This window comes from Sus scrofa, chromosome 4 (genome assembly GCF_054392235.1).
Source record: "Sus scrofa isolate SSC_HxYL_T2T_F1_AM1 chromosome 4, Sscrofa_HxYL_maternal_Yorkshire_Landrace_v2.0, whole genome shotgun sequence".
In the NCBI taxonomy this organism is placed as follows: Eukaryota; Metazoa; Chordata; class Mammalia; order Artiodactyla; family Suidae; genus Sus; species Sus scrofa.
In genome coordinates this window covers 78,568,716-78,580,826 of record NC_139386.1, presented here as the reverse complement: position 1 = coordinate 78,580,826, position 12,111 = coordinate 78,568,716, and the positions used below count along the sequence as shown (strand labels likewise).

The 12,111-nt window shown below is 47.7% G+C and overlaps 1 protein-coding gene across 23 annotated transcripts in view; it reads right to left on the bottom strand.

The window, feature by feature from the left end:
• NSMAF (neutral sphingomyelinase activation associated factor) overlaps positions 1-11,635 on the bottom strand; it is a 64,021-nt gene extending 52,386 nt beyond the window's left edge. For 3 of the 23 annotated variants that reach the window (XM_021089346.2, XM_021089348.2, XM_085022334.1), the window contains exon 1: positions 11,565-11,635. In XM_021089346.2, the coding sequence (XP_020945005.1) occupies positions 11,565-11,608 (44 nt within the window). In that variant the 5' untranslated portion in view covers positions 11,609-11,635. Of the gene's footprint in view, positions 1-4,230; positions 4,887-6,201; positions 7,394-10,255; positions 10,540-10,921 lie in introns of those variants that run through there. The other 20 variants (XM_085022322.1, XM_085022336.1, XM_005663082.4 and 17 more) reach the window with 15 other exon arrangements.
• Between the last annotated feature and the right edge of the window lie 476 nt (positions 11,636-12,111).

Here is a 12,111-nt window from a genome sequence, read left to right as displayed (position 1 = left end):
AACACCCACCCTGCCTTCCCCAGAGGGACACAGCAGGACCTTGGCCCTGGGCTGAGGGCAAAACAAGTGTCCTTTATTTTATTTATATCTTTTTAGGGCCACACCCGCAGCATATGGAAGTTTCCAGGCTAGGTATTGAATTGGAGCTATAGCTGCTGGCCTACACCACAGCCACAGCAATGTGGGAGCCTTAACCCACTAAGTGGGGCCAGGGATCGAACCACATCCTCATGGATACTAGTCGGGTTCATTACCCCTGAGCCACAAAAACAGAAACTCCAAAACAAGTGTCCTTTAGAACCTGAAGCCACAAGCCTGCCTTACATACATACACTTGGGGCTAGAACTCACACTACCTATTCAGCCCAATAAAACGCAAGACAAATCAGTCTCCAACACCCCAGGTAGACATGCAAACACTTTCTGGAAGAATACATTGTAAACCCAGGCCTCCAAGAATTCTGAAAAATATCTCCAAGGAGGCCACGATCAAAGATCATAAAGCAAGCAAGAAAGTACCGAGAGCAGGTCAGTGTACACACAGCAAATTGCTCATCAAACCTGTAAAAACGGCTACAGAGAATTTACTTTGTTATCTGCTCATTACAAAGGTTAAAGAAACAGAAGGATGTCAAAAGTACAACAAAGAGGAGTTCCCCTTCACGGCTCAGTGGTTAAGAAACCCGACTAGGATCCATGAGGTTTCGGGTTCAATCCCTGGCCTCTCTCAGTGGGTTAAGGATCTGGTGTTGCCATGAACTGTGGTGTAGGTCACAGACATGGCTCAGATCCCGTGTTGCTGTGGCTGTGGTATAGGCTGGCAGCTGCAGCTCTGATTTGACCCCCCTTAGCCTGGGAACCTCCATATGCCGTGAATGTGTTCCTAAAATGCAAAACAACAACAACAACAACAAAGAGGAGTTCCTTGGTGGCTCAGTAGGCTAAGGATCAGCACTGCCACTGCTGTGGTTCAGGTTTGCTCCCTGGCCCAGGAACTTCCTCATGCCATGTGCATGGCCCCCCAAAAAAAGGGGGGGGGGGCAAAAAGGTACAAACATACAGGCTTTTTAAAAAAAATGACTGGGAAGTTGCAAGTGACCCAAATAAAACCAGAAATTTAAAATATAATAATTGGGGGAGTTTCCATCATGGCTCAGCAGTAACAAACCCGACTAGTATCCATGAGGACACTGATTTGATCCCTAGTCACACTCAGTGGGTTAAAGGATCCTGCATTGCCATAAGCTCTGGTGTAGGTCCACAGATGGGGTTTGGATCTGGAGTTGCTGTGGCTGTGGTGTAGGCTGGTGGCTACAGCTCCGATTCAACCCCTAGCCTGGGAACTTCCATACGACACAGGCACTGCCTGAAAAAGCCAAAATTAAAAAATAAAAAGTCCATTATAAGCTGTATGTAAGAAATATGCCTAAGATATAAGGACACAGAAAAGGTGGAAGTAAAAGAAAAAATTCTATATAATGCAAACTACTGAGAGAAAACTAAATAGCAAAATAGAAAAAAAATCATCATTGATGAAAGGTTTGATTTGCTTCTTAGCTATTTTTTTTTTTTTTTTGGTCTTTTTGTTGTTGTTGTTGCTATTTCTTGGGCCGCTCCCACGGCATATGGAGGTTCTCAGGCCAGGGGTTGAATCGGAGCTGTAGCCACCGGCCTATGCCAGAGCCACAGCAACGCGGGATCCGAGCCGCGTCTGCAACCTACACCACAGCTCACGGCAACGCCGGATCGTTAACCCACTGAGCAAGGGCAGGGACCGAACCCACAACCTCATGGTTCCTAGTCGGATTCGTTAACCACTGCGCCATGACGGGAACTCCAGAAGCTATCAATTCTAAGCTTAAATAGACTTAATAACATCCCCTGAAAATAGTAGCAGAAAATTGATGAAAACAAGATGAAATTAGCATCATGAAGCCTCTCTCACAAAAAATGTCATTAAATAAAAAAACCTAAACAGGAGTTCCTGTTGTGGATCAGCAGTAACAAACCTGACTGTGATCCATGAGGGCACAGGTTCGATCCCTGGCCTCGATCAGTGGGTTAAGGATCTAGCGTTGGGGCTTGCAGGTCACAGATGGGACTTGGATCCTACACGCTGTGGCGAAGGCCAGCAGCTATAGCTCAGACTTGCCCCCTAGCATGGGAACCTCCATATGTCCCAGGTGGGGCCTTTTTAAAAAAACAAACAAATCAGTTAACAAGCTTAATGTAACAGATACACACAGAATATTGTATCTATATTTTTTTCCTTTGCTTTTTAGGGGTGTGGCTGTGGCTTATGGAGGTTCCCAGACTAGGAGTGGAATCAGAGCTACAGCCACCGGCCTACACCACAGCCACAGCAATGCAGGAAGGATCCAAGATTTGTCTTCGACCTACACCACAGCTCTTGGCAATGCTGGATCCTTAACCCACTGAGCAAGGCCAGGGATTGAACCCGAGTCCTAATGGATCCTAGTCGGGTTCGTTAACTGCTGAGCCATGAAGGGAACTCCCAAAGTATTAGTACTATACAGACTTTATTCACTGAACACAGGTGAAAAAAATTTAACAAGGCAATTTTCAAAATCTATGAGTTGGAAATGTTAAATATGTGACGAGTAAAAGATGAAATCACAACAGTATTTAGGAAAAACCAAGTGATGAGTTCATTAAATACCATGTCCATTTTATATCACATTAGAAAAAAAATCAGACAGCAAACACCCAAAATCCATCTATGAGTAGATTCTAGTGTCTTCTTAAATGTCAGCCCTTTTGCAAGAAGTTAATTTAAGACCGCAACAAAGGAATACGGTGATAGGTTAGTCATGCATTTTGGGTAAAGCCAGTGTAAATTCTAAGTTATTCAAAAAACCTTGAACTCTTATTTCCTCTTTCACAGTTTTCTATGTAAGAACAATAAATCCTATTTGTTTATATCAGTTATGTAGATTTCTCAACACATTAGCATTCCTAATTGAGAGCTGACTCAGCAGTTTATCTCCATTGTCAACACCTGAGGTATGCCTTAGAGACATTAAAAGAATAGGATTATTAGGTCTTAAAGATTAAACTAGAGTAAAACAAACCACTTCGCCATCCCAGTACTTTTTAGTACAAATACAGAATCAATGGACTAAATAAACGTATTAAGTAAAAGACATTTAACATCAGCCGAGAAACTTAACATCGGCATGACCAAGAGAATTACACACACGTGGAATATGTGAAGCAAAGTTTAAGTCAGAAATGCCTGCAGAACTATTAATGTAATACTGGAGCCAATACAGAATTCACGACCATTGTTTTATCTTGGAATGACAGCTTACAAGCCTCAGGCCCTCTGTTCTATGACACGAGAGAAAACACTCTCCCAGGAGGGACATGCCTCAAAGGATCTCAATTTGTTCACTCAAGAACGAGCTGGAGACCTATCGCCCCACTGCTAGACATGAAGATGTTTAACAGCTCACTTCTAAATCTTAAAATAGAAATATCTTCAGTTGCAGCAGCCTGTAGAATGCCGTCACATGCGAACCGACCACACACGTCTGCCATTCCCAACCCTCCTAGAGGAGGTGGTGTGAATTGCCTTTTTAATCTTTGCACTTTTCTTCATTAACACTTCCTTGCACAGAACATTGCAGAACAGTAAGATCAATATGGTTCCTTCCGTCTCAGTCTTGACCAGGATACTGGTGTACTTAATCTGAAGAGCTAAGTATCTCTTGGTTCTCTAATACTGAAAATTAACCCGAGTGTTTCTTTATAGCATCACCAATAAGTGATACCACCATATGATTGTTCAAACCTGAAGCCCTATGTTTAGCAAGTCAAAATACAAGACATCTAGTTAAACTGGAAGTTCAGATAAAAAGATTTTTTTTTGGTTTAGAATATGTACCAAATATCACACGGGATATTTATACTAAAATACTATTCAGTGTTCATCTGAAAGTATAACTGGAAATCCTGGATTTTACATGACAGCTCTAGCTGCGATTCTTTCTATGCCTCCCACACATAGTCCACCCCACCAAGACCTATCAATTCTACCTAAGAAGATCTAAAATCCACCCAGTTCTCTCCATTTCTTCTGCTACCACCTTGACCTAAGCCATCAACGTAAGAATCTCCCAACAGTCTCTCTATGCTTCTACTTCTGTAGAAATATCACCTGCTCTCAGAGTACCAGCCTCAACTTAACATTGAGAAATAAATGCCAACCTCAAGTTGTTCCTTGCTGGGGTCATTATTTGATCATGGTAGAATCTAAAAATCTCTCAAGCAGAGTGAGCAGGACGAATGAACTTGCAACTCTGAAGAGGTGAGGCTGTTCCTGGGTGACCTCCGACACAGTTCCCAGGAAAGTAACAGTTCTCTTGGGCAGACGGGCAGTCAGTGACCTCTATCATTTTGCTAAATGACGTTTATTGCCTCAAAGAGATAAGCTAGAAAACATCTGTGCTGCAACAGTAAATCTGGGGTTCAATAAAGTTGGTTTAAAATATTCTTGACTTTCAGAAAGAATTCTAAGATTCAGAAAGATTCTGCTTGATTGTGAAAGATTCCTGTCATTCCATCTCTGCCGTATAGACACCATTCCGATGCGTCCACCAACCCGAGGTTGCAAAGCATCAAAGAATGTGGGCAGCCAGCAGGGGGATTCAAAGAAAAATAAAACATGTGGCACCTTTTTTGATTTCCGATGCTCAGAAAGTTAGTTGCTGCCTCCTAACTGATGAATATGGATTTTGGTTTTGAGAACTAGTCACCACCGAGTGCTGCTAGCCTGTCCCGGTGCGTTGTCAATGGAGACCAACAAAGCAGATTCTACGCAGAAGTTCAAGTGCAGACTTTACTATTTGTGGGAAACTGCAGAGCTGAACAAGCAAACCAAATTAAACACAAATGACTGCAGTGAAGATAATTGGCAGATGGAAAGAAAACAGCTTTCCCAAATCAAAGAGGCCATAGAGTTGTTACAAATGACACTTAGATCATAGAACATGATGGCAATTCAAGAGTTTCAAAGTTCTTACAATGTCACTTTGAACATTCATCTATTTAATACAGAATACCAAGTCTTAATGTTTTGTGGCATTGAACAAAGAAACTATTCAAGCTCTTTCCTCATGAAACAAGCATTACAAACAGCTTCTACAAGTGAGTTACTTTATTTAGGGTCCAATTGTTAATAAACAAGGCTTTTTGTAGATAAAAGCTAATCCCGCCACCAAAATCATTCTTGAAAGCCTTTTCCAAGATACTTTTTTTGGTATATCTTCTTCTCTACAGCAGGAAATGAACTGTCGAACTATGGCTATTCCGGCAGAAACCAACGTTCGAGATTAGAAAAGGATATAAAGTTTGCCCGGGGGGTCCAGTCACCTCTACAGAAGTGTAGCTGCTTTAGGATCACACAAGTCTGAAAGACTACACTTGCATGTTCGGCAGGATCTCCTGTGTCGGTCTCCTCTGATCACACAACGTGACCAGCTCGCGCTCCGAGATTACTGGCTCCCACAACCAAAACAAAGCACTGACTGACGCACTGCCTTTCCTTTGGGGCCGCAGACCCTAAGACCAGCAGGTTCAGTCACTAGACAGACCTTTAAGTACAATGACAGCAGAGGTGGGCATCAGATGAGGGACTTTCCTTGGGGACTGAGGATCAGTAACTGAACCCGAACTTCTTTCTCCCGTTTTAGCCTCTGCCCAGGGCTAGGGGGGACCCCAAGTCCTGGGGGGAAGCCGGGAATAAAGACGGCGGGGGTCTCAGCGACCAGGAAGCATAGCTCCCCTCCAGTACACTCAGGATAAGGTCCAGCGCTCAGTACAAAGCGTATGGGGAGCTGGCCCGTGGCTTTTCTCCAAAGGGGCCTTCCTGGAGGCGCTCTCCCGCCCCCGTGGGGCACTTGCTTTAGGGCTGAGGTTGGCAGTAAAAAGGCGCGGTGACCGCGCAGCAGCCGCCACGCCGCGGACGGGTGGTCGCCGGTTCGCGCTGGGCCGCCCGAGGCCGGGAGCTGCGATCCAACCCGGGAACGTCCAGCCCGCTGAACCCCAGCCCGCCACTCCCGCGGGGGCCCGAGCGGCCGCTTCCGGGTGAGCCAGCCCAGCCGCCGGCTCCCGCGTGGCTGCCCGGCTCCGCCGCGGGATCGGCCCGGCTCGAGCCCCAGCCCCGCGCTGGGCACTCACCTCTCCCTGGAGTACAGCTGCAGCTGCCGCTCCCGCTGCTTCTTCCGGATGAACGCCATGGAGGGCGGGCTCGGCTGCGCCGCTGCGAGGAGGGCGCGGGCGGCCTGGCCCAGGGAGCGCGCCTGCGGCCTGGCGTCCGGCGTCGGCCGCGCTCAGCGCAGCATCCTCTCCGCGTGGGGACTCGGCGCCGTGACTCAGGCCGGAGGAGGGGCGCACGGGGACCCAGGAGGGCCAGTCCTCACCCCTGAAGCCTCCGCCGCCCCAGTTCTGTATTTTACAGCTGAAGATGGAAGCTTGCCCGTAAACTGCCAATGCGTCGGCCACAGGAGCTCCGAACAACATTTGGGTCTAGAATCTCTTGGTAATTAGTCACATGACTGTTTTTAACATGTGAGATATAACTCACATGCCCAACAATTCACCTATCTAAAGCATACCGTTCACTAGGTGTTAGGATCATTACAGGTGTGGACATCTCTCTGCAGCTCAAACCCAGCAGGAGTTGGGAGGGTGGGGGGGGAGGGGCAGTGGAGGGCTTCCTGGGCACAGAGGCCTTTCAGCAGCTCCTGTTTCTTGTTTGAAGAAAAAGGCTTTAGTCTCCTAGGCCTGCCCTGAATTCCAAAGGTTACTAACCTGGGTAGTGAGAGAATGCAGACACAAAGGGAAAGGGGTCAAACACTGGTCTATCTACAAAGTTCTAGGTCAAGGGACACACATTCATGGCTCTGAGCTCTTCTGCAGGAGTTAAGGACCCCCGGCCACGTGGAAGGTGGTAACTTCAGGCTGTGTACAAGATTCTGGAACACCAACCAATCACAATAAAGTCACACACCCTTCACCCCAAATTCTGCCTGTTAAAAACTCTTCCCTGAAGTCCAGCCAGGAGTTGGAGTTTTCGGAGCAGGAGTCACCCAGCTACCCGTCCTCTTTGGTTGGTCCCACAGTAAATCTTTCTCTGCTCCAAACTCTGACATTTCAGTTGAGTGGTCTCACTGTGCTTCAGGCACAAGACCTTTGGCTCCACAGCAGTCTGAAATATTTGCATCACCTGAAGTTTGGAACTTGCCATCAGCCTCTACACGGAGTAAAACATGAGGCACTGCAGCTGCCAACCCACCGCACCTGGAATGGAGCTCAGCCTGGAGACCAGGAGTGAGGCACTCTGTGCTCTGGGAAAACTGGAAGAACAGGTCTTCAGATATTTTTATAAGATTTATGAGCCCAACTCTTGCATCTCATATCTAGAAAAACACTAAATCCTTCAATGATGACTGAGGTCTGCGGCTATTAGCCGCCTTCATGAAACCAGCAGCAAACTTCATAAAATGTGTGCATAGCTGCAGGCCCCTTCCCCTTTACGACAATAGTCCCCGTTTCCTCCAGGGGAGTATTTCAGAGCTATCTGAAACACTGCCTCCTGGGCTATAGTTAGTGGACAAAAAGATTTGTCATCTCAGAGAACAGGCACTCCCAAAGGTGGGCCAGCGAGCCCTGAGGGAACTCAGGCAAGAAACAAAGACTGGCCCACAGCTGAGAGGCATTATCAAAAGAGTGAGTCCAGTAAGCCCACACCTTTATGTCTTCCCACAGAAACTGGTTTTCTATAAATCATTCTGTAAATCTGATTACCTGTAAAACTTTGTTCCTACCCTTCACTTTGTTGGGAAACTCAAAGATTCCAGCACCCCCACGTCGCCTCTTCGAGTGGTCTCCCAGGCTTAAGGCCCAATTTCCCCTCAAATAAAACTTCACTCTCAACTTTCAGGTTTTTTTTTTAGTTGATGACTTAAAGAAACCCCTAGCCTTTAGATACCAGTCCCACCCACACCCCAATACTCTTCAGTTATCCATACAAGCCCCCCAATTCCAGCAAGCACCAATCAACTCTGTCCCTAAGAATTGGCCTATTTGGACATTGCATATAAATGCAACCCCGAGATTACCCAGCCTTTTATGTCTGGCTTCTTTTAGTATACAGTGTTTTCAAGGGCCATCCCTGACTTGGGGGTGGGGTGGGGCAGAAAGGAGCCAGGGATGGCTATCTGGACATAAGGGAAGCCACCTTGGGCTTAAGCCATTTTGTGATCTAAGCCTGGCCTCAAGGCTTGTCCTGGAGCAGGTCTCAGTAATAATGATCTTAACTTTGTCGTTTTGTTCTCATATCAGGCAAGAGAAACAAGGATAGGCAAAGGGGACAAATCAATTGTGAAGACCCCCAGTTCCATTTCAGCGGTGAAGACTAGCCTAAAGCACCCTCTTGAGGGGGTTTTGCAGAATTTCAATCCCCCCTCCACACTCAACCGCCAGATCTACTGGAATCTCAGTGATAATGATGTTGACCTTTTCTGACCCTCATGACATCAATTAAAGTTTGGACTCTGCCTCCTGCCCAAGCCCTCTCATGAATATGCATGAACCCGCAGCATAAGACCTCCACAATTTCCTTGTTGCAGAGACAGGGCTTTGGAAGCATCCCAAGTGGTTTCCTTACCCACCGAGAGTAATTATAAAACCCTTCCTTCTCCCCCATCTTCAGCTTGGTTTTTTTCGCTCAACACCCACCACGCAGTCAGCCTGGTCTTCACATAAGAATTCTTAATTCTTTTTTATGGCTGAGTAACATCCCGTTGTAGGGATACACCATTCTGTTCATCTATTCAGCAGCTGATGAACTTCGCAGGTGTTTACACCATCTGGTTATTACAAATATGACTATGAACGTTCATGTCCAAGTTTTCGTATAGACACTATGTTTTCATGTCTGTTGACTACATATCCAAGTTACTATATGACTCAGCAATTCCGCTCCATTTAAGACATCTGAGAAACTTCCAAGTGTTTTCCAAAGTGGCTGCACCATTTTATATTTCTACCAGCAGTGTAGGAGGATTCCACATTCTTCACATCCTCGGCTATGCTTATGTGGTTTTTTTTGTTTTGTTTTAAAAGAGGCCACACCCCCGGCACAGGGATCTGACTTTTTGGTTATTGCTACCCTAGTGCGTGTGAAGGGCAGTTTCTTTGTATAGCCTCAAGGTTAGCCTGTTGTTTACCTTGGAGGGAGTCTTCTTAGGGCCACACCTGAAGGCTATGGAAGTTCCTGGGCAGGGGTCAAATCGCAGCCCCTGGGGACGACTCCACAGCCACAGCAAAACCGCCTCCTAACCACATCTGAGACCTACACCTCAGCTTGAGGGGACGCCAGATTGTTAATCCACTGATCAAGGACAAGGGATTGAACCCACATCCTCATGGATACAGCATCGTGTCCTTAATCTGCTGCCACAACAGGAACTCTAAGGGATTCTTAAATAACTCTAAGTTGTATATATGCTGACACCACATAACTTGCAGGCCAGTTTCTGCAGGGTTATGTTTTTAAAGCTTTAAGGTCAATGTGTATTTCAGCTAAGTATGTGGGAAAAAATGACCTGCATCACGTGGGCACTGTTACAATGTTTTTGGAATGAATAAAGGTGCACAGGTGCCCTGGGACAGGGATTGAGTCTATTTCATATGACCATGCGTTACACAGAACCAACACCTGTGAAGAGATGGAGATGTTTCCTATAGGAAATTGTGATGTGGTCCAATAGCCAAAACATGAACCCATACATCATGAACTCAAATTTGCCAAGAAGTTCAATATGGCAACTTTATGAGAAGTACTGCAATAGATGTTGCAAGTTCAGAATAACGCAGTTTAGATGGAATAAGGCAAGAAAACAAGCATCCAAGTTTTTAAACATTAAGTGATAAGTGATGTGATCCTGGCTGTTGGAGACCAAGAGCCTCTCCCTGACCAAAAGGGAGCCAGACACCTTTCGAGCCTGCTTCTCAACTAGGCTCAGCCTTGGCCTAGGAAAGCCACAGACCCTCAGCCCCAAGGCTTAAACAAACACTAGCATCACTCCTGACTGCTCAGGGTCTCATCCCCAGCAGACCTCAGCACCCCCCCCCCCACCCGCTTAAAGTGCCCGAGAAAGCTCTGGGCTGCCCAGCAATTCAGTTACAGCCAACACCTGACACGTTGGGCGTTTCACGAAGGACTTACAGCTGTGACTTCTCGGTACCCTCGAGATGCGTTTGCATCTTCTGCAACCCAAGAGTTCCTCTCTCAAGGACTCAAGCCACTCTTCTGAAAGGTATTCACCAGGAAGGCTAGGTTTCTGTCATCTGGCCCGTGGGACGTTAACTGCCAGCCAGCAGACACACGGCACTTACAGTGATCCAATTCGTGCCATTTTTCACTTCCCAGCCTCATCTTTGATGAGAGAAGGGGAAGAAATGAGCTCAGAAGCATCTTCTCGAATAACAGCTCATATGGGGATGTTTCTGCTGTTCCAGAGTTTGTGTTTGGGGAGAAGGAGGGAAGACTGAAGTGAGAACTTCTTCGTCCCCCCACCCTTCCCTTCAAGCCCCCTAGCTTAGCAGCACCTGCTCAGGGTCCCCACCCCTGGTATTCCTAACTGTATATATACTTGTTCCCAAAGACCGGCTTCTCTTTCTCCTCAACGGCTTCTCCTTTGTAATTATCCTTTCTCTCTCCTGTCTTATTTCTCCCTCACTGGAATCATTCTTATCCAAACATAAAGTTTTCAAAAGATGTTTCCTTTATCGCCAAATCTCCCTCCAGCTCCCCATTTTTAGCAAAACTGGGGTCGTCTGCCTCCCACGCATCCCCATTTCCTTGCCCTGCGTGGCCATCAACCCACCCCACCTGGGATTGTTTCCACTGTGATGCTCCTCAGGTCGCCATGTCCACTGGTCACTGTCTGGCCTTCAGCCCTCTGGACGCTCAGAATTCGGCCCAGGCGTACGTGGCTTTGGAGGCAGCTCCCAGGCAGGGCTCCCCCCTCGCCTCCCTCCGAGACCACGTCTTGGGCTTTCCTGCCTTGCTTCTCCCTCTTCCTCCACCTCCTGGGTTGGTTTCTCTGACTTCTTCACGCTGATCCTCTGTCTTCGTTGCACGGATCATTCCCACCAGTACCATTTCGGTGGGAGCGGTGGGGGTGGGGTTACTGTTTTCCGTGTCTGTGTGTGTGTGTGTATTACACAGAATAGCAAATTCTAGGGCTTTATCTGGTGCCTGCCCACGGGGAAGGCATGAAGGGAAACCTCAGATACACAGCCCAGTCAAAGCTCTCTCGAGGCGGACTTCGGGCCCCATGTGCTAGTGGATGGCTCCTCAAGCCTTTCCACGCCTGGCCTGTGTTTCCCCACATCGCAGTGTCCACGGGAGTGGCCCGGGCATCCTGGCTGCCCCTCCAAGGCCCTGCTTGCCCAGCTCAGGCCCGGAGACAGAGGCCAACATCTGCCAAGGGAGACGTCGGAGGTTCAGGGGGCCAGGGAGGGGGGCTTACCCGTCTGAAGCAGAGCCCGCAGGGCACCCCAGCGTGCGTGGCATCAGGAGCAGGACGCAGAGACAAACTTCACTTGCGGGAAGAGGTTGCCAGTTCTTATAGGGAGAATGGGTCAGGTGGGCTTGTTAGTTCCCAGGGAAACCAGCGAGGGTCTCGCTCCTCACTCCCCTTTGATAGAACAAGCAGCAGCTGGGCTGAGCAGGCGTGTAGGAAGGTCAGCCTGTGAATGGGGTGCAGGTGGGCAGTGCTGGGCAGGCAGGGCTGGACGCAGAGCAAGAGAACAGCCATCTTGAGCGACTGAACCAGGCGGCGGCTCCCTGCCCGCTGCTTCCTTCTGCTCCCTGTGCCCACTGTGTGGGTCCTTCCCACTGGTGCCAGTGGGTGCGGCTGGGGGAGGGTACCATCTTCTGGGTGTGCGTGAATTAAATTGAGCAGCGAATTTCCTTGGTTTTATTACGCAGCTAACTTCCAGGGAAGACAGGAGGAAAAATCTCAGGGTACACAGCCAAGGAGAAGCTTTCAGTGGAGGATGAATGAGAGGTTGCTT